We start from the raw sequence: 23,165 nt of genomic DNA on the forward strand, positions 1-23,165 counted from the left end.
ATCCTAGGATCAAATAAGCAAACAATTCATCTCCCGAATGACAGGGCAAGATGGACAGTACCATCCTCATTACAAAGCTCAAAGCAAAGAGTGGAGGAAATATAGTCACCTTGAGAACATACGGAGAAATATAAAACAATGGGGAGGGTCACTGCATTGCTAATTTAAGAACTTGGCAAAATAGACACCATTTTCATTCTCACAGTATGAAACTAGGTCAGAGCACTTGTGATGTCTAGGAAATCTCTAAGAAAATGATAATAGGCTGCTGGTGACATAGCAGTGGTGGCAGAGAATCTGGAAAGAACCCATTGTTTGCCAGGGAGGCTTTGTCCCTTTTAAGTGGTATAAGAAAAATTTTAGATACCACCATGGTGTTATTGCACCATGAACATAATCTGTTCTATTTACTAAGAATAATCCTATTCAATAAAAAAAAATATTCACTTAATGAAATCCCATCCTGATAGATGGGGTTCTTGCACTTTATTCATACATTCTCCTAGTAGTGGATTATAATATGGGAAATCTGGGACTGCAGCCTGGGGCCCAAGGCTTCTAGGGGGCCCATGGCCATTAATGCTGTCCTGTAGAGATCATGAAGAGAGGACCTCTGAAAACCTACATACATATGTGCCTGCTATCAATACACATGTATACAGGAACCCTTCAGAGCTTTGAAGTAGGAGCCCTCCCTCCTTTCCAAAGAAGTTTGGTTGTGGTACTGTGTGTTGACAGTAAATTTCAAACAATTTAAAAAAATTGACTTATATAACTAATCTGTACCTGCATTCTCCTTTTTAGGAATGAATGCTAATGAACCTAAAGTTGATAAAGGATATGATTTTGAGCTCCCATGCACAGCAGTTATATACAGTAGTACCAGCATGTAGCCCAGTGACTGCCTCTACTACTTAATAGGACCAGTTCAATAAATTGTGTGGATTTCATACGTATTTACTTTGTAGTTAAAGGAATTCTACTATCTGGAAACAACTTTCTGAAGTAGTTCCGAAAGCAGATTGCCCAGCATTCTGGGATACAGCTGCCGCATAAATACACTTTTTAATCCAACATTTTGCTAATGAATCGTAGAGGCTACTGGGGGTGTGTAGTAAACAATGAGAGCTCAAAGGACTAAGGTACTTCACACCTCCAGCAGCCACTTCAGAGTCGCCTACCCACTCATTGTGGCTGGCGGTGTGCGGCCTAGCACTTGTCTGCGGTGCTGTGTAACAGGGGAGTAGGCCTTGTCCATAGCCTGGCAGGTCTCCGACATGTGGAAGCACAAGAAAGGAGAGAGAGGCTGAAGGTGTCGGAAGTTTCTCCCTAGGACAACCCCAATGTAGATGTAGGGATCCCTGGGTGATTGTATATGGGGTGCTTGTAGTGTTATCAGCCTTACACAGGGATCACTCGAAGACAAGGGATGTCAACTATTAACCCCTTAAGGACGCAGGGTTTTTTCTCTCATTTCTCACTCTCACTTTCTCACCTTCAACAATCCATAACTTTTTCATTTTTCCATATACAGAGCTGTGTGAGGGCTTATTTTGTGCGTAACAAATTTTACTTTCCTGTAATGTGATTTATTTTAACATGCCATGTACTGGGAAGCTGGGAAAAAATTTCAAATGTGGAGAAATTGTGCATCACGTTCTTGTGGGCTCAGTTTTTATGACTTTCACTCTGCGCTCCAAATAACACCTCTACTTTATTCTTTGGTTTGGTACGATCACGGTGATACCAAAATTATATAGGTTTTATTGTGTTTTAATACATTTTCAAAAATTAAATGAATGTGTACACAAAAGAAAATGGGTTTTTTTTGCCATGTTCTGACGTTAATAACTTTTTCATACTTCGGGTTACGGAGCTGTGGGATATGTAATTTTTTGCGAAAGGAGCCAACATTTTCATTGCTACCATTTGGAGGACTGTATGACATTTTGATCACTTTTTATTCCATTTTTTATGTGATATAAAATGGTGTAAAAGTCACATTTCGGACATTTGGGCGCCATTTCCCGTTTCAGAGGCCACCGCCGGTTATAACTGTTTTTATATTTTGATAGATCGGGCATTTTGGGACGCAGCGATACCTAATGTGTTTGTGATTTTTACTGTTTATTATGTTTTATATCAGTTCTAGGGAAAGGTGGGTGATTTGAATTTTTATTAATTTTTTTAATTTTTTAAACTTTTTTTTTTCTCAATTTCTCAAACCATCTAGGGTACATTACTTCTGTATTGCAGTATATGGCGTTTTTGCATGTTATTCGTTACAATGAGCCACAGTCAGAAGCCATTCAGCATTGGGTCCGACGAAGACCCGAGGCTGTCATGGCAACCGATCGCCGCCCCCCGATGACGTTTGGGGGAGCGACGATCAGAAGAAAGATGGCGACTTTGCCGGCGACTTTGCCGGCGGCACCGGAAGGGTTAATAGCAATATGCAACAACCCCCACCCTTGTATGAAGATGGCTCAGCCCGTGAGCCTCTTCATACACTCCCTGCACCTGTGCGCCGTAGAGCTATGGCGCAGAGCGTTAAGGGGTCAAACTTACAGTTTGTTTATTCAGCAACACGGCAATGGCCAAAGCAGCAGGAACAATTCGCTGGTTCACGGTGGCTGGTTGGATGGTGTTCCGAAGGAGTTGCTCACAGCCTCATATATGTAGCTTAAGGCTGGAGATGGATTAATGGTTGCTTCAGCAACAGGGTTCAGAGGCAGGCCCTGGTATAGCTCAGGTTCCTGCAGCGCTTAGTTTTAAGCTGGGTGTCTTGGCAGTAGGCCTCAGACCCATGTGCTCCTTATTCCATCCTGAGCAGTAAGAGGGAGAGCTTCCTAGCCACAAGGGGTTTTATAACCTCCCCTTGTGAGGTGGCAAGCCCATCATCCAACCAGCATTTTTGTACAGTATTATAATAACAATGCAATTGATTGGTCATCATAAATAACATTCCTACAGATATTGAGCAGCTGCAGTACTAAATAGGACCAGTAAATGGCAGCTTTGCTAGGGGAAGGACATCTGGCATGAGGTATAATGCTCTTCCTTGAAGGTGTCTGTCCTATGGAACCTATACAGATTGCAGGATTAGTGGGCCCTACTTCTCCTACAGCTAGAAGGCATTAAAGGTTCACAGTTTAGAAACATAACCTGTCCAGTGGGATGTTAGCCCCTTAGTAATTGAACAAGCTGCCCATGTCAAAGCTATGTACCTGTTGGGTATTAAGCTGCTAGTTGGTAGGCAGAGGTACAGCCTCCAGGAGGTCCAGGAATGCTGTAAATCTGAAAGGGTATAAAATGTAGCTTACTTGTGGGATATTTATTCTGCAGCCACACTTGCTCTCTCTCAGGAAGAGAGGCGCTGCACAGACATTTCGGTCAAAGTCCTGCTTCTGTTTGCTCTGTACATTCTCGACCTTTAGGCCTATGATCTCCCTGGCATTCCCCTCGCATCTCTGGTGCTCCTGGACCCAGTCGGCCTGGGGAAGCAGAGGATGTGAGTCAGGTGCTTCTATGTCCAGAGCAATATCCACTGGCAAATGGCTGTGTCTCACGAACATCAGATAATAGGAGGTGTATCCGGTAGAACAGTGAATGGTGTTATTGTAGAGGTACACCAGCTCAGGTAGGAGTCTCAGTCCGTCAGACCTTTTGGAAGGTGGTAGTGTATTGGGAGTGTTGGAGAGGCACCATTTTTAGTTGACATTTGTGATGCTTAACCAGAAGCCAGTTAATAAATTGTTCCCGCAGGATGTGATCTGAGTTCTCAGCCTCCTTAGGGTCAGGGCAGATGATATCTTCTGCATCTTCTGCAGGGAAAGGGCAAAGTCTCTGAGGGATTATTGGGGGTTCTGTCTTTTCCCAAACAATTGCTGCTTTAGCTTGGAGGCAGTACAATTCTGAAAGCCTATTTAGGATTTGGGACACATTCTGGTGATCTGCCATATTTTTCCAATATACTTTTTGTATCAATTCCGCATGGTTTTCTAGACCTTTGCTTGCTGTCCTGCTATATAAAGCTTCTATGTTTCCTTCCAGTGGACAGAAATCTGACCACGGTCACACAGGTGCACAGCTTGTTAGTATTAGATAGTAATTAGAGCTGTTTGCTATAAGGAGCAATACACCTATGTGACCACGGTCAGATTTATGTCCTCTGGAAGTAAACATAGAAGCTTTCTATAGAATGACAGCAAGCAGAAAAACATCTAGAAAACAGTGAGTAATTGATACAAAAAGTATTTTTACAATAGTATAACTTTTCATTATACAAACATTTTAGGTGATGAAATAGGAAAAAGGACTCTTCAAGTCTAGGGGCTAGGAGGAGTAGTTGTCCGTTGCTATGGGCGATGGCTAGTAATGGGGACGTGGTCCCTTTAAGGCACAGTCACTATTCCCTTGGAGGTGAGACAATATACACTTAGCTCTCTTCCCCCTTTAACTTCCCCAGCGGTTCTTACTCAGGATCAGCCGCGAGGATGCACAATCGATATAGTCAACAGACAGGAGTTGACCAGCGAAGGTAAGTGGTAGAGCACTTGGATCTGCACTCCTCGGCAGCGTGCAGTAAAAAAATCCTTGATGGCCGATTAACCCTCTTCCTTGTTGGATCTCTGCAGCCGAATCTTCGGTAGTAACATTCCTTCTCAGGTAGATATTGAGCACCTGTTGTACCAAATAGGGCCTGCTGAGGGAAGCACATTTGACATAAGGTACAATACTATTCCTTAGAGGTGTCTGTCCTATGGAACCTATACAGATTGCAGGATTGGTGGGCCCTAATTCTCCTACAGCTAGAAGGTATTAAAGGTTCACAAATTCGTAACATAACCCGTCCGGCGGCATGTTACACTGGCAGCAGAGAGCACTGCACAGAGATCTCGACCCGCAGGCCAATCTCCAGCAGCAGAACAGGAGCTACTGCCCTTACACAACAAGAACACAACGACGAGTGGGTAGGCAGCTCTGAAGTGCTCTCTGAGGCTACTACATGCACCCAGTAGACTCTACAATTGATTATCATAATGTTGGAATAAAGGGAACCTGTCATCACCAATTGACCTAATAAACCACTACCAGAATATAGTCAAACAGCGTAACGCCTAGTTATTGTTTCTTTCATGGTCCAGGGTGGTGGCATCATCCAGAAAATCAACTTTGAAGTGAGATGTAAATTGTTTTTTTAAAGTAAAGGAGGCAGAGAGTCTGAAGTCAAGGTGGGGAGCTCTGAACGCCTGCTCCTCTGTGACTGACATCATGCATCGGACTTCAGGAGATCTGGTTAGTGATGTCTCTTCATTCAAAACCATCAATCACAGTGAAGGAGGCTTTCTGAGGAAGAGAGAATTTGACTTCAGTGTTAAAATCTCCACCTCCTTAACTTTATACAACCAATTTACATCTCACTTCAATGTAGATTTTCTCGATAATACCACAACACTGGGTCATGAAAGAAACATGATCTGGAAGGTGTTCGGCTGCTTGACAACATACTGGTAGTGGTTTATTAGGTCACTTTCTGCTGACAGGTTCCCTTTAAAGTTTATTTCTGCAGCAGCTGCATCCCAGAATTAAGGAAAAATGGAATGCAGCTGCTGCAGGCATGGGGAATCTGCATCTGAACTGCTCCAGAAAGTAGTAGTTTCCTTATGGTAGATTTACTTTAATTGTATCCTATTTGCAGAAGGAAAAAAGTTATCTGTAGGATTGTGAAAGTGAAGGGTAACAATCCTCACCATTGTGTAATATTTATAGATGATTTTGTAGTGTCTGGGATTTCTCGCTTCTGTTATCAGCACCTTGAGGAGTTATACCTGCTTTAAATGTGACATTTACTGCTTCCCTTTCAAGTTGGGTTTTTTACTGTTACCATCTGTGTAGCGCCTGAAAACTGGCTGCTGATCAGCATATATTGTGGCCCACTTTTTCATTGTGCCACTTATCTCAATGATGCAACTCTCCATTTAAGTCATCAAATTCAGACACAATGCCAGCTCTTTGTAGATGCAGCTGTGTTATACACTATGAGGATCACAGCAGATATAACACTAGTTTATTATAGGATCCCAGTTCTCTGCATATTTCTAAATACATAAAAATAGAAATGCATATATGAAGAACAGTGGGAATAAGACAGCTGCAAGGTAGCTTTTATGATAGAGAGAATCATACATTTCATTTCTGCTTCACACATTTTTAAAGTTTTGTCTACTTAAGAAAAGTTAACACTATGGGGCAGATATACTTACCCAGTCCAGTCGTGATCCAGCGGCGCGTTCTCCGACGCTTATTCGGGTTCTGCCGGGATTCACTAAGGTCGATGTCCACTAGGTGTCCCTGCTGCGCTTACGTCCACCGGGGTTCACCTTCTCCGTCTCGGTGTATGTGAGTGCTATTCTTGCGACACAATTTTTTTTTTTTAATTCCAAGGGTTTTCCGAATCCATCGGGTTTTCCGATGGCCACACTCCCAATTTCTGTCGCGTGAAAGCCGGCGCCGATGCGCCACAATCCGATCGCGTGCGCCAAAATCCTGAGGCAATTCCGCACAAATCGGAAAAATTCGAGAAAGTTGGCTGAAAATTGCTATTCGGACTCTTAGTAAATGTGCCCCTATATGTAGGAAATACACCTAAAATGTTCTATTGGTTTGTGGGGGTTTTTTCAAATAAAGGACTTAAATCAACATTCCATCAAAAATATATTTTCCATGACAGGACCCATCACCTGATGTAATGAAAAGTGGACACTCATTTCCCTGCATTGCAACCTACAGTATTCTTTATTCAGACTCATCTTAGGATTTTCCTTTTTCCTCACTTTTTTGTTTGCTTTCACTCCTATTAGCTCCTGAATGTAAAATTCAGCCCTGTAGGCAGGCATTAGCTGAACAGACTGATTCCTCTGTGCTATGTTCAAGCACATCCTCCTATCCACCTGTAGCTGTGTGTGGGCAATGGGCTTATATTGGCATAGAACAGGGTGTAGCTACACTTTCATTTAACTTCTGAAGATTCTACAAATATCTGACACATAGTAGAGATTTTAGACAGATCAGAGTCATGAGATGGATATAAGACACAATGACACATTCAGCTTCGTTGCCTCACCTAATCAATCACACACACAGCACTGCTATGTCTTTTTTGTAGAGCTGCTCACCTCTTCACACTGCTGGACAGGAAGTGCCTCAAGCTCTAGTCATCTCTGCCTCCTCCTGCCCCTGCTCCTGCGGTACAGTGTTTATTTGAGAGGAATTTGACAATACAGGAAGACCTGCCTGACCATAGTCAGGACTGAGTTTGCGGTCGTATCCCATGCTAACCAAAAGACACACTAGCAGTACTGATAGAGACATCTGAGAATTATATCTGTGAAATGCTGTATGTTCCTTAATAACAATGAAATAGAGAATATGTTATTTTTCGACCAGCTGTAGCAAGATGCTGCAGAATTATTGGTGTTTGGGGTCGTGCAAGGTGTTTGAGAAGATGGTATGTGGAAAGTAATGATACTGGCCAGACACTATACTTAGATGTCAGTTCAGCTAACCAATGCATCTACATCATATTCAAATAAACTTAGGAGTTTGTTACATTTACCATATCAAAAGATCCAGGGCGCGGGCACGAGTGCATGTGTACCCAATCCTAAGAAGCTGCCAGACCTCTATATATACTCCGTGCACAGGTGCTCGTGCCAAAAACTGTACTTTTATACAGCTATTGAAAATACAGAAGAAATCCAGTGTCTGCAATTGATGTTTCTTTGTATTCTAGTTGTTCTCATTCCTTATTTTCTCCATTAGGCTTAACATCATGTCTCCTCTTCCATCCACATGTCATCACTGTTGAGTTTATCACAAATACATCATAGGTTCTTTACTTTCCATCCTCTAATATAGTGATCCTTCTGGAACTCATAAACTCTGCCCCCCACATACTGGTACAGTGCTATATGGAAAATACTACGGTAGTACCAAATCTTACAATGACCCTCATTTTGGTCACCACACTTAAGAACAGCACCTGCAGACTATATGGTTCATAAATCCATTTATTTTGACCCCCACTTTTTAAGTAGCAATGTGTGTCTTGACTGTTAAATGCAAAACACATGTTGCTACTTAAAATACACATGGGTTTCCAAATGCAATTTCAATGCTGAAGTATAATGTGAACACAAGCTTATTCGGGATTTGAGTTTTTGGTTTTTTTCCCTAGGTGGTATTAAAATGTAAAAAAAACTTTTACTTATCTCTATCTTTACCTGTGGTCAAGCATAGCAAAGGTAAGTACTGCCCCAGTCTTTACAATATCCCAACACTGCCCCAGTCTCTATAATGTCCCCACACTGCCCCAGTCTTTACAATATCCCTACACTACCCCAGTCTATATATTGCCCCATACTACCCCAGTCTATACAATATCCTTACACTGCCCCAGTCTCTATAATGCTCCCACACTGCCCCAGTCTCTATAATGCCCCAACACTGTCCCAGTCTATATAATGTCCCCACACACTGCCCCAGTCTTTATAATGCCCCACACTGCCCCAGACTATATAATGTCCTCACACACTGCCCCAGTCTTTATAATGCCCCAACACTGCCCCAGTCTTTATAATGCCCATTACACTGCCACAGTCTGTATAACATCCCCACAAACTGCCCCAGTCTTTATAATGCCCTCACACTGCCACAGTCTTTATAATGCCCCAACACTGCCCCAGTTTTTATAATGCCCATTACCCTGCCACAGTCTTTATAATACCCATTACACTGCCCAAGTCTTTATAATACCCCCACAATGCCCCAGTCTTTATAATGCTCCCACACTGCCCCAATCTTTATAATGCCCCCAGACTGACCCAGTCTTTATAATGCCTCCAGACTGCCCCAGTTTTTATAATCTCCCAACAGTTCCCCAGTCTTTTTAATGCCCATTACACTGTCACAGTCTTTATATGTCCCCACACTGCCCAACTCTTTATAATGCCCCCAAACTGCCCCAGTCTTTATAATGCCTCCAGACTGCCCCAGTTTTTATAATCTCCCAACAGTTCCCCAGTCTTTTTAATGCCCATTACACTGTCACAGTCTTTATATGTCCCCACACTGCCCCACTCTTTATAATGCCCATTACACTGCCCAAGTCTTTATAATACCCCCACAATGCCCCAGTCTTTATAATGCTCCCACACTGCCCCAATCTTTATAATGCCCCAAACTGCCCCAGTCTTTATAATGCCTCCAGACTGCCCCAGTTTTTATAATCTCCCAACAATTCCCCAGTCTTTTTAATGCCAATTACACTGTCAGAGTTTGTATAACATCCCCACACTGCCCCAGTCTTTATATTGCCCCAACACTGCCTCAGTTTTTATAATGCCCGTTACACTGCCACAGTCTTTATAATGTCCCCACCATACCCATGTCTTTATAATGACCCCACACTGCCCCAGTCTTTAAAATGCCCCCACACTGCCCTAATCTTTATAATGCCCATTACAGTGCCCAAATCTTTATAATGCTCCCACAATGCCCCAGTCTTTATAATGCGCCCACACTGCCCCAATCTTTATAATGCCCCCACACTGCCCCAGTCTTTATAATGCCTCCAGACTGCCCCAGTTTTTATAATCCCCCAACAATTCCCCAGTCTTTTTAATGACCATTACACTGTCAAAGTCTTTATAATGTGCCCACAATACTCCAGTCTTTATAATGTGCCCATACTGCCCCAGTCTTTATAATGTTCCCACAGTGCTCCAGTCTTTTTAATGTACCCAGAGTGCTCTAGTCTTTAGACTTTCCCCACAATGCCTGTCACGGGTGCCCCTGCGCCCCTCTCCATGGTGCTGCCCCCCGGCCCCAGCACCAAACTTACCTCTCCACGCTCCCATCCGGCCTAGGCCCCTTGGAGATTTAAAGGGCCACTGCACAGTTGATTGGCGCTGGCCACTTCCGGGTCTGCCATTTAATTCGGTGGCTCCCATCATTCCCCGCCGGATCTTCAAGACATTCGCAGTGAAGTGAAAGCCCTCTTTGTTCCTGCGTCCCAGATCCTGCTCCTGTGTTCCTGCTCCTGTGTTCCCGTGATCCTGCTCCTCTGTTCCCGTTCCTGTGTTCCAGTCTGTTCCTGCGTTCCTGTTCCGTGTGCCTGCTCCTGTGTTCCTGCCGTGAGTTCTAGTGTTCCTACACTGTACTCCTGCTGTCACCCCGGGCTGTGTTCTGCATTTCCACCTTGGCTGCCAGGGCTAGTCGCACCTGTGGAACGACCTGGTGGCAACCCGCCGTAGCAAGATCATCCCGCTTTGCAGCAAGCTCTGGTGAACACCAGGTGCCACTTAGACTCCGGTCCCAAGAGTTGGCTAGCACCATTTCCCGCAGTGGTTCAGAGGGTCCACAGACCCAGAACCCTGACACTGCTTAGTCTTTTCAATGCCCCCACACTGCCCCAGTCTTTATAATGCTCCCACACTACTCCAGTCTTTATAATGCTCCCACATGCCCAGGTCTTTATAATGTCCCAACACTGTGCCAGTCTTTATAATGTCCCTGCAGTGCTCCAGTCTTTGTAATGTCTCCACAGAGCTCCAATCTTTATAATGTCTCCAAACTGCCCGAGGCTTCATAATATTCCCACAGTGCTCCAGTCTTTATAATGCCCCCACACTGCCCCAGTCTTTATAATGTCTCCACAGAGCTCCAGTCTTTAAAATGTCCCCATACTTCCCTAGTCTTTATAATGTCCCCACACTGCCCCAGTCTTTATAATGCCCCCACACTGCCCCAGTCTTTATAATGCCCCCACTCTTAATGATAATGACACCACTCCACCAATAATGACCACCACTGAGCGTCTTGGTGTTGAGGCACAGGATACTGACATCACTACTCTCTGCTGCTCACACCAAGCAAGCCTCAGAACTGCTAAATATAGCAGTGGAAGCTGCATGGTGGTATACGGAGCAGACGGCTCTCTATTCCATCATTGCTTTCAACTCTATCTGTGTTTGGTGGATGCAGTTAAGGTTAAGTTCATGGAAATCCACCCGAGCAGAGGTAAAGCTGTACTGCTAACCAGGAGATTCGGGGTCCTGGCCAAAAGATCTGGGTTTAAGGGAGGAAGTCAAAACATTCTGACTATATACGTGAGGTCTCATTTCCCTCCTCGCTTCCATGTAGATTTATTACATCAGGATTTACCACCCATGATTAACTGTAAGCTTTCTTGGGTTCACTCAGGTTTTTCAACTGAGAAAATAGTATTTCCTTGATACCTGACCTTTTCCATTGAGATAGTGGTTGTATGTATTTATTTGTGGATAGGTTCAAGGAGGTTCTGGGGTACGGGTATTACCTAGCCCTAACGCCAGGGTTATGAGAACAATACATCATTGTACTCTTTTAAATGTTTGTATTCTTGTGTGTCTTGTGTTGTGATATATGTGTTGAATAAACATTGACATTTTTGTACAGATCATGGCCATTTTTTGTATCTGTTCTTGTGTACCGTATTTTCCGGGCCATTAGGCGCACCGGAATATAAGGCGCATCAGTCCGATGCGCCTTATATATGTAATAATTCCATATATAAGGCGCATCGGACTATAAGGCGCAGGGTCCGGGGGCGTGGCGGAGGTCCGGCGGCGGAGCGGAGACCCGACGAGAAGAGACGCGACGCCGAGACGAAGACGAGACCCGACGAGACGCGGCGACGCGGGGAAGGTGAGCGGGGAAGGTGAGGGGGAGGTGGAGGAGGGCAGCGGACCATACTTACATAGGTCCCCGCTACCGGAGACAGCAGATCTCCAGCGGGAACTGCAGACCGACGCGGCAGAAGTTGTTCGTGCCGCGTGGTCTGCAGTTCCCGCTGGAGATCTGCTGTCTCCGGTCTCCGGTAGCGGGGACCTATGTAAGTATGGTCCGCTGCCCTGTGCCATACATAGGGCGCACCGGACTATAAGGCGCACTTTGGATTTCCAAGGAAATCCAAGGCTTTTATGTGCGCCTTGTAGTCCGGAAAATACGGTATTTGTATATGGTGTTATATATGCATGGCCATATGATTTCTCATTAGATTGCTGTGTATGGAATATTTCTACAGCAGGTAAGACCTTGCTCAGAAATAAATGCTGCACAGCCAGCCACCCAGTGGTAGCAGCCATAGCAACCGCTATGTGGCCCACAGTGTTAGGGGGCCCCAGCATCTGAACTGACACACTAAAGAGTGGAGGATGTGCATCATTATATCCATATTATGCTGCACTTTATACATCATAATATGATATATGCTGCATCTGTGATGTGTATATGTTCTATGTGTGTATGGTGTCTGGATATACTGTATGCGTCTATATATGCTGTGTGTTTGTAAATGTCACTGTATGTGTGTGTATATGCTCTATATGAGCATATGTGCATAAGTGTACAAATGTGTGATTGTAACTTGCGTGTGTGAATATACAAATATGTATAATATTCAAGTGGGAAGGGGGGCCCCATGCCGAAGCCTGCTATGGGGCCCTGCCACTCCTAGTTACGCCACTGCAGCCAACTGATACATCAAGATACCGGAGCCTCTTTATATATCGGGCAACATCATCATGATAAATAACCTTCAACATGTAATATTAACTTAACAATGACAGCCATTTAATTATAGACCTGCGGTTCTATTCAACCGCGTCGTAAATTTGTTCCAGGTGCCTAGTATAAAATGCAATATTAGAGGGTGTTATTAGGCCCCTTTCACTCAAACATATGATTTCTTCAGTCTTATATTTCAGTGCTGATTGAATCCGTATACATGTGACTTTTTTTTTAACCGTATGTGTACCATATACCTCACTGTATGGTTACTGAAAATCTCTAGAAAAATTTTCTAATGTATGTTTAGAGGTCTATTCTATATACTGTATCAGGAGTAAAAGGTAAAATGTTTGCCCAGATACATACAGATGATCGATACAGATATAAAAGCATGCACAGACTCACAGCATTGCTCATAATGTGTTTACATAAAGTATTAGACTCTGCTTCACTGGCATCTCCAAAACTTTTGTTGCCGCAGGCAGTTGATTACTGTACTTTGCCAAATGTTTGCACCAGTCCTGCCCTTACCTATAAATTTGACAGCTACTAATATCTGGGTCACTTAAAATAATTTACCCCCCAGTCAAAAAGCTGCCAGCCAGACTTCAGTAATGAGGCCTTAGATTTGCGCCACTGACTGTGTATAATTGTTACATCTCCCCCAATCATTCTACTGAGCGGAACAATTATGTTTGCGCTTAATTGCATTACCAGACGCCCTAAAAAACACATCTCTTACAGGGCAGACCTCTTATTTGCAGAAACCGACATCAAGGAATTCAAGGTCTACTGAACCATGAGGGAGCCAAACAGTACAGGAACAGGGGAGCAAAAAGTTGTATATTAGAGAAGTAATGTCCATGGAAATTTCATTGGTGATCAAACATAACAGCTGAGCATTATGTTATTAGGGAGACTGTTATTCATAGCAATGATCTGGAAATTTTACAGTAAAATAAATGTTGACTTAAGAATTTTAGCTCAAATAAATGATGATCTAAATAATAATGAATGCAATTAGACTTTAGAATAGGCACAGATCATGTAAAGGTACTCATGTAGTATTATACCCAACATAAATCCTACTTACAGGTATGGAACCTATTTTTGGAATTACTGTAAATAAGGTAAAAGCTGTTGTTTGTATTGGTGGATAATATGAAGACACATAAATTATCAATGTAGTTAAATCTGATTTAGGACCTTACTTTGAAAAATACAGATACAAATGGCATGAACCAGGGGCATAGGTTGTTGTGGTGGTCATAAAGAATTGCAGAGTCCTTGCAGTAGAGTAAATCTCTAGTCATAGATCGCAGAAGATTCTTAAAAAGGCAGCAGATTGATTTGGACATGTGACACTTTGCTGACATTGTGTGACACTTAAAGGGAAACTGTCACCTGGATACCCATTTTTAGCACTTCCCCAGTCCCCACAGAGCATAGTACATACACTGCCGAAGTGTTTTTGTATTAAAAATTGGTTTTACAGAAAAAAAGATATGTTATATTGTACCTTTCATTAGCATCTGCTGTGTGACTAGGCATTCGTCCACTGGGAGTGGCTGGAAAGGAGCAGTCCCCCCCCCCTTGGTAAACCACTCCTCCATGCGTCCTTTTCAAATAAATGAAAACACCCATCACTTTCTTAGCAACGCCCCCTGCTCCTCTACAGCCAATCCCGAGTGAGGGGAGTTATTCATTTATTTGAAAAGGACACATAGAGAAGCTGTTTCCCAAGGGTGGGGGGGAACTGCTCCTTTACAGCCACTCCCAGTGGACGAGTGCCTAGTCACACAGCAGATTCTAATGAAAGGTACAATATAACATATCTTTTTTTCTGTAAAACCTATTTTCTATACAAAAACACTATGGCAGAGTATGTACTATGCTCGGTGGAGACTGGGAGTGCTAAAAATGGCTCTCCTGGTGACAGGTTCCCTTTAAAGGGAAACTGTCACCAGGGACCTCAATTTTTTTTAGTAAAGACAGGTTGCAGAAGCCCATTACAGCTGCATTGTAAATATGCCTTTCTGCCTTCTCTAAGCATTTGCATTTGGTCTCTCTGTCACTCTCTTGCAAGGAGCAAGCTGTCTGTTCTTCTCCATCAGGGACAGACAAAAATGGCAACTCAGGCAGCTCTGACTAAATAAGCTCTATGATAGTGCACCTTAGTAAAGCTTCACATAACCCTTGGGCACAATTTAATTGTAGACCATCCTGACCACACAATGATTTATCAAGAGCTGGCACATCACGCACCAGTTTGGATGTTTCCCCTGCTGGCATACTTTATGCTGGATATACTAAGAGGCTCCCGCCTATATATACTACAAAGCAGCCAGATTATTTCTACACCAGGACCTGTCTGATGAAGAAATGCAGTATAACCTGCGTAGTGCCCTGCCATGTCATAATCACTTGCCGTAAGGGTGAAGTTGGGGGGGGGGGATTTTCTGGTGCTAAGAATTTAGACATTTTCATAACTGCCATACAAGCCATGATAAATTCTTCCCCAAGTATTTTCACATGTCTGCTCCTAAAGCAAGTGTTTTCATGTTTTTACTCTGTGGTGGCTAGGTTTTCTCAATTTCTTCAATTAATTTATTTGAGTGGGATGGAGTAGCTGGGGTAGGTTGTTCATTTCTCCTTTTTCTGCAGGTGATGACAGAGCTGCTTGCTATGTAGCTGGATCTGCCCATGATACCTGCCCATCACATATTTTTTTAAATGGGACGTAAAGTGTCAGTATTTGCGTTCAGTATGTGTTCAATATGCAATCAGTACCTTATCCGACGGCCAGAAACAAATTCTCATCCGTATGCCATCAGTTTTTGCAGATCTGCAACAATGAAAGAAGGATGCAACATAATGCAAACTGACTGCAGACTGATTACACAGGCTTTATAACTTGTGCTATCCATTTTCTATGAATTTGAAGCAATTTTAATAGGACTGGACTTGACAAGAACTCATCCAGGAATAGGACATGTCTCATACTGTACATTGTTCGACCAAACAACGTGGAACATGCACTAGTACAATAGGTATAGCAAACGCCAACACACTAAGGAACAAGCTAATACCACAAGAAGAGAAAGACAAGTGTGTAAAGGCTAAAATACAGTAAACTTTATTGAAATTCACAAACAATGGCTAAAGTGTCCTATATGCAAGATTAAAAACATTTAAAAAGTGTACAAATACACATCCATATACAACTAGGTGGGTCAGAGCCTGGTAACCAGGACCCACCTGCGGCCACAGATCACAAGAGGGTATGTGAATGCAAATTCCTCACAGCAAATGAAAATGGAGCCCTGACCACCATACCTATAATCTATCCAAAAGAAATATACTATACAGTCCAAGTACTCACAAGACCAAAGCCCTTGTTAATAATGTCGCTAGCCAAAGGTCAATTGCCAATGCAGAAGGAAACAGGGAACAGTGGTAGTCCCATAAGGTTGAAGCAGGGATGATCACATAGGTATAGAGCAGAACAGAGCCCAAAGTAGTCAAATGGTTCTCTATAGGACCCAAGTGGGAGGAGGAAGATTCCAGGTCACAGAACTGTGGCCGAAGGCACCCCACGCGTTCCGTCGCCTGATTGCGACTTCCTCAGTGCTTCCTAAGTGCCAACTGTACATTGCATCTGAACTCAAAATAAACAGGGAGTAGGAAAAACACACAGTGGGCATGAGTTCATTAACATCCATGAGGACATATGTCAAATGTCCTGATAGACAGGTCGTGTACAGGTAGCCTTAAACTGAATACTGATTCATGAAATGTGCCTCTTTATAACTAGAAATGTCTGCATGTGTTCCTATATGAAGTAGGACTATACGCGAGGGTTTAGCTAATGAAATTTCATTAGAAAGTTCATGTAAGACATCCTACAGTTTATAAAATGTCAAAAAATAGCACATTTCCTGAAGGTAAGATACAGCATGTCACAACACGTATCTCACATTGGGGAACTTAAAGGGTTGTTCCCATTTTAGAAAATTAATGTTGATATTTTTATGACAAAAAGTTTTACTATTTTCCAAATTAACCCTTTAAAGTCTAGTTTAGAGAACAAGAAGATCCTCAAAAGCCTGCATTTTGCTTCTTTTTGGTGACTTAATTCAGTAAATAATAAACCCATGTATGATTTCTAATATATATATATATTTTATTTTTGTAGAATGCTTAGGAAGGACCCAGAGCTTCGTCCAAGTGCCAAAGAAATTTTACAGTTTCCTTATGTAACTCATAGAGGACAGGTATGTAATGTATATTTTTTATCAAAGGATATGTGTTGTGTGTGTATATATATATATATATATATATATATATATATATATATATATATACTAGCTGTTTATCCCTGTGTTGCCCAGGATAATAAATAACTGCTCTTAGCTATAACAAAATAGAATCTGTTAACAAAAAATATGTTATATCTATTTATGTATCTATCTCTCCCTGTCTGTCTCTCTCCCACTCTTCCTGCATGCCTCTCACTCTCTCTGCCTGTCTATCTGTCTCTCACTCACTCTCCCTGCCGGTTTCTCACTCTCCCTTCCTGTCTCTCACTCACTCTCTCTGCCTGTCTCTCTGTCACTTACTCACTCTCTCTGCCTATCTCACTGTCACTCACTCTCCATGCCTGTCACTCTGTTTCTCACCCACTCTCCTTGCCTGTCTTTCACTATCCCTGTCTGTTTCTGTCACCTAGTCACTCTCTTGCCTTTCACTCACTCACTCACTCACTCACTCACTCACTCACTCACTCACTCACCCTGCCTTTTTCTCACTCTCCCTGCTAGTCTCTTTGTCTCTCACTCTCCCTGCCTGTCTCTCTGTCTCTATCTCTATCCATCTTACCTCACACATAAGCTGTCTTATGCTCATTGCCTAAAGTAACAAATCAAAGCTCAGAGTTCATATTAATGACCTGTGGCAAAAATGTTACCCAATCGCGGCTCAGCTTCTACCTGCCACAGCAGCAGCAGACAAGAGCGCCTGTATTTGATGGTTAATAAGTGTATTTTGGAAGGCGTGGGGTGAAAATTTTGATTCAAAATCTATTAACTATGCAAACTTTAGTGATTGTAAATGCAACAGTGCAAATTCCTTCAGCTTTATATAATATATATATAGTAGTAGTTTCTTTCATTTATCCAGACTACTAGGTGTGTTAATCAGCTATGTGCACATGTATATTGTATACTTACAGAAATGTAACCAAACGTTCATAAGGTTAATTAAGCCATTCACATGTTACATCCACCGGCAATTATACACAGGGTTAAAGACTGTCATTCATGTTCTGTATGTGAAACACAAGTCGTTTGCAATTATGGAAATATTCTGTCTTTTAGAGAGCATGTGTTGGGTTCTTGCTTTAGGATTTAATTGCTGCTGGCATTCTTCTCTCATCTGTCTTGATGTGATGGGTAGAAAATGAAGCAGGGGAAGACAAAGGAATCCAGGAAAGTTTTCAGAATAGGCTCACTGGGTGGGTAGAAGCTGCAAACTTGTAAGATGATTCTGTTCAAAGGCACATATTCCACTATCAGTGAAGCTTCTTCTGAGCGAAGTTGGCTTTGTTGAAAAGTAGCCAAGGAGTCCTCATAATTCTGCAGTCTCTGTAACATAAAACTATAATGATACTATTAGATCTGCACTATACCTGCCCCAATTCTACTATACCAGAAGTCATAGGGCCTTATTCTCTCCATCCAGCTATGTATTTCATGCTCTGACTGTAGTTCACCAGATTCTGCTTAATATAAAGGTTTACTTTAAATGTTCAGTAAAATACTTTTAGTTTTATCTGAGTTTTACTCCCAAAATATCTATAATTTAGATGTATAATACAACTTTACTATATAGCAGCTCTGCCCTTTGAATGTTAGATAACTCATAATGGCAGCTTAGATAAAGCAGCTCACCTCCATGTATGGCAGATACCTCAATAATGGCAGCTTATAAAGTAGCTCACCTCCATGTATGGTAGATATCTAGCACCACACTACCACTAAGTAGCGGAAATAGGGAAATGCTGTTGATGAGATTGTAACCTGTAATGTGTGTTAATGTACGTTTATAGTATGAATGTTACATTATGGGGCACATTATGAGTTCACCAACTTTTTTGTGGTGCACCTTTAAAATAGGGCGTGCGACAGACTTTGCATGTTAAATCCAGCGCATGGTCTGACTGAGCACCGGAACGCCCTCTAATTTGTGTTGCATGCTGGCTAGCGCAGCAGCACCGCAAAAAGTCCAATGGGGTAAGATTATCAACAATTAATTTCGTAATGGCCCAACTCCAGGACATTACAAGAGCAACTTAGTAACAAGAGCTCACCTCTATGGATGGTAGATACCTCAGTAATAGCAGCTTAGATACAGCAGATCACTTCTATATATGGTATATACATTAATATCTTAGATAAAGCAGCTCAGTTCTATGTGTGGTTGATACCGGTATAATATTGTCTAGATGCATAGAGAGTTCTATACAGTTAGAAGGGATTACAGTCCAGTTACATCCATGTTGTGATATATCTGCTGATGTTAGTAAGAATGAAGAAACGCCTTAGTCAGAAAAACAAACCAAATCTGAGCCATGAAAAGCGGACAATTTATCAGTTTTTGATGGCCTTGTAGCCATTTTTTATAGTGCTCTCTGTGTGAATATAACCTAAAAAGCAGCATACTCCAACCGCTGCAGTAGGAAATTCCTCTATTGCCTCCCTTATTTATGCCGACTAAGGCTGGCACCACATGGTCGTGGTTGGTCCATAAATTACAGTTCATGATTACAGTTCAGCAACGCTGTTCCATAGGGAAGCAGGGCCTCCTTGGATCATAAATCACGAGGATGCACAGAGATCCGTCCTTTGCACTGTGGTCAGTCATGTAATCCGGCCAATACACAATCACATGTGTGACACTTTACCTTAAAGAGGTTAATGCTCAATAGGAAGATTTCAGCAGGTTCCTCTTGTCAATTATAGGCTCTATCACAATGGCTGCAGGAGGAGATCCACCACGACAGAAAAGACTCTGTGGATGAAGATGTTGCCAGGATCACAGCTGCAATGTATGTACAGCAATTATACTTTTAATAGTGTTTTTGAGAAACATCATTTAATATATGATAGTCTAGGATCTATGTGGTATGTGAATTGAGAACAACAGCATATACAAAACAAGAAAGGAAGGCAGGATGCACAGAAATCTTTCACCTCAAGTTGTAGTTCAATTGAGCTTGTTTCATATCAGGTGGATGCAGAAGACTTAACCCGCTGGCTACGGGAATGTCCATAATAATGTAGAAAAAAGGAGTTCCAGCATCCAAGGTTGAATAAAATGTATATTCTTTATTAAGAAGAAAAGCATTAAAAAGTCCATACAAGCAAGAACCTACGCATTTCAGGATACACCCTTAGTCATGGTTAACATGCTGGACTACAAGTCACAGTTTTAAAAGCAATCATGGACCAATAGCTTAATAGCAAATGTCATATCCTTTGATTCATGTTAAATGACCATAGAATGATGCAAAATACAACAATACAAAATATTTCAAATTTCATGTTAAGTATTAATATATTGACATCAGGTCTTCCCAATAATTCAAACCTTTTGGTATTTTAGTATTAAGTTTTGTGATCCAGAAAATCTCACGTTTCCTCAAGGCACTAACCCTCCCCTCAAAGGTTTCCACACCCTTTCTATGCCATAAAAGGTTAGAGTTTTAATTGATCTAGAATGATTATCTATGAAGTGTTTGGTGGCACCTGAAACTGCAGTAGTTTTTCTAACATCACCGATGTGTTCTTAATGCGATCCTTAATCTTACGCTTAGTACTAGCCTGTAGTACTAAGCGTAGTTGGAGTTTAAGATCACATCTGAGTTGCAGTTATTGAAAGAGTTAATTTCAAGTCTTTTCCTTTATGTTTGAAATGTTCTCTCTTACATGTTACACCTACGACCAGCCCATGGATAGAAACTTTTTTTTAAGTTTTGTATTTTCTAAATACAGGCTAAGGGATAAAATATCTCCCAAATATTTTCCTCTCCTAGAAACATATGAAACTCTTTATTTTAAAATGTCATGGAGAGTAGGATCCCGGTTTAACATTGCAACATATTTGCAACTACATACCTGATGGAAATTGGCACTATAAGAAGTATAAAATGCGACCTGTGGACAATCAGCCCTATATTTATTATTCCCTTTTGAATTTAGAATAGCTGACTGTGTGGTAAATCATCTATTTAGCATATTCCCGAGCAAAGGGGTTTTTTGGTAAAAATTTCAGCTTTTTCTTCAAAAATGTCATTCTTGGAACTACTCCTTCTTAATCTATAAACTCACCAAGGGTTATGGACTTGATAGTATGCCGAGGATGGCAACTACCTGCATCCAGTATTGTATTTACAGTACCCAAGGATGAATCCCCAGTTAGAAACAAATCCAAAAATGATATGCTACCAAAGGATTCCTTAACTGTAAATTTCAGATTTAAGGTGTTTTAAAAATTCCTTAAAACAGGAAATTCTATTCTCATCACCCTGCCATATAATCAAAATATTGTCTATGCCGTCTATGGCAATACTCTCCTCCCACCATGACATGAAAATGTTTGCGATGGATGGAGGGAATTTTGATCCCATAGGGCAGTGATGGCGAACTTTTATTGCAAAGTGCCAACATTTAAGTGCAATTTAAGCAGTAACTTCTTGCTCCCTTCGCTCTCATACTATCAATCCTATCAGTGTCCTAAGAGCAACAATATCGTAGAAAGAGAGTGACAAATTCAGGGTATCCTGAAAAGGAAGAATTTACGGAACTGAAGCTACATTGATAATCCGGATCAGGCTCACACCTTCCCATTCCTCCTGTAGTCTCAAGCAGCACTGTTGCTTTAAGATAGCACTGTGTGCAGCAAGTCCTGGGCTGTCAGGGAATCCATGAAGATAGATTGCATCCACTTTGGTGATTGCCATGGTGCCCACAGAAAGGGCTCTGAGTGCCACCTCTGGCACCCGTGCCATAGGTTCGCCACCACTGCCATAGGGTCACCTTCTACTTGAAGAAAAAAATTCATTGTTGAAACAAAAATTGTTTGTTTGAAATAAAAAATCTACAGATTGCATTAAAAATTCTTTCAAATTATTGGAATAACCACTACATTTATTTAAATGGTAATGTAATGCTTGTAATGCTAAGTGATGTGGTATTCATGAATAAAGGGCAACAAGCCAGGTTACCCATCTATAGTCATTTTTCCATTGAGGATGTGGTCACACATTGCAGTTAAAACTGCATCGCAATCAGTCACATTTTATTCACCTGTTGGTTTGATGTCTTTCACTTGTTAAAATAAGTAATACCACCTAAAACCACCCAAAAACTAATTGCGATGCAGTTTTAACTACAACATGTGACCGCACCCTCAATTTTCTCCATGATCCTCAGAACAGCTGAGGGACACCTTGGACCAGTGCTAGTTCTAGACAAAGTGGGGCCCTGGGCAAAACTAAGAGTGGGTCCCCAAATAAAACTATTTTATGACCAGTCAAAGTCAGTAAGAGGCTACCTTTATTATGGTAAAACAAACTGTAATATGGGAGAATCTTACAGGAGATAGATAATAGGGAGATTGATGGGCAGCACTGTGGCTCAGCCTTGAAGCGCTGGTCAACATCTGCAAAGAGTTTGTATGTTCTCTCTGTGTTTGCATGGGTTTCTTCCGGGTCCTCTGGTTTCCTCCCACGCTCCAAAAAATTACTGGTAGTTGAATAGATTGTGAGCCCCATGGGGCCAGGGACTGATCTGGCAAGCACAGTGTAGCGCTGCGTAATCTGTGTGCGCTATATAAATATCAGACCAGTGCAATTGTTACAATTTGACGTTTACAAATAAAATCAAAATGACAGCAAAAAGAATTAAAGTAAACCTCAACAAATCACATATTTTCTGAAAGCAGACACTTGCCCCTTTTTCAAAATTGCATTAGAGTTTATAGACATAATTTTGATTAAAACTGCAACATTTTATAAAAAATACTTAAAATTTGACTTTGATGGCAAAAAATTAGCTCCAAACAGAAAATATTTACCTTCACATGCATCTCCTAAATGTAATAGATGGACATGTGTAGAGTTCACAGATGCCTCATATTGATATGTTCACATGAATAAATCATCATAATATCACTAAAACTGAAATAACTAAATATCTGCTTTTCAGCTACAAATTTTAAGACAGTCACAACTTGCAAAATATATCCATAAAACAGATTAAAAAGTGAAGGCACCCCTAAAACCTATATATTTTTGAAAGCAGACAACTAGGCATTGCATTTGGCAATTAACAATCAAAATTTCCTCTAAAATGTGTACAAATCCGGAATACTTACAAAGAGAAAATATACTTTCCTAAAACAGTAAGCTGTGAAGATATCATACAGACCCCACATGTGTATGTTCACCAAAATATGTAGAAAAGTGAATGTTAAATCCACAGGGGACACCAAAC

At 41.6% G+C, this 23,165-nt stretch overlaps 1 protein-coding gene across 3 annotated transcripts in view; it reads left to right on the forward strand.

Annotated features, from left to right (window-relative positions):
- LOC140070672 (serine/threonine-protein kinase Nek11-like) overlaps positions 1-23,165 on the forward strand; it is a 334,707-nt gene that overhangs the window by 170,761 nt on the left and 140,781 nt on the right. For all 3 annotated transcript variants that reach the window (XM_072117429.1, XM_072117431.1, XM_072117430.1), the window contains exons 8-9: positions 16,808-16,886; positions 19,632-19,717. In XM_072117429.1, coding sequence (XP_071973530.1) covers positions 16,808-16,886; positions 19,632-19,717 — 165 coding nt within the window. The remainder of the gene's footprint in view (positions 1-16,807; positions 16,887-19,631; positions 19,718-23,165) is intronic.

Source organism: Engystomops pustulosus, chromosome 7 (assembly GCF_040894005.1).
Source record: "Engystomops pustulosus chromosome 7, aEngPut4.maternal, whole genome shotgun sequence".
NCBI lineage: Eukaryota > Metazoa > Chordata > Amphibia > Anura > Leptodactylidae > Engystomops > Engystomops pustulosus.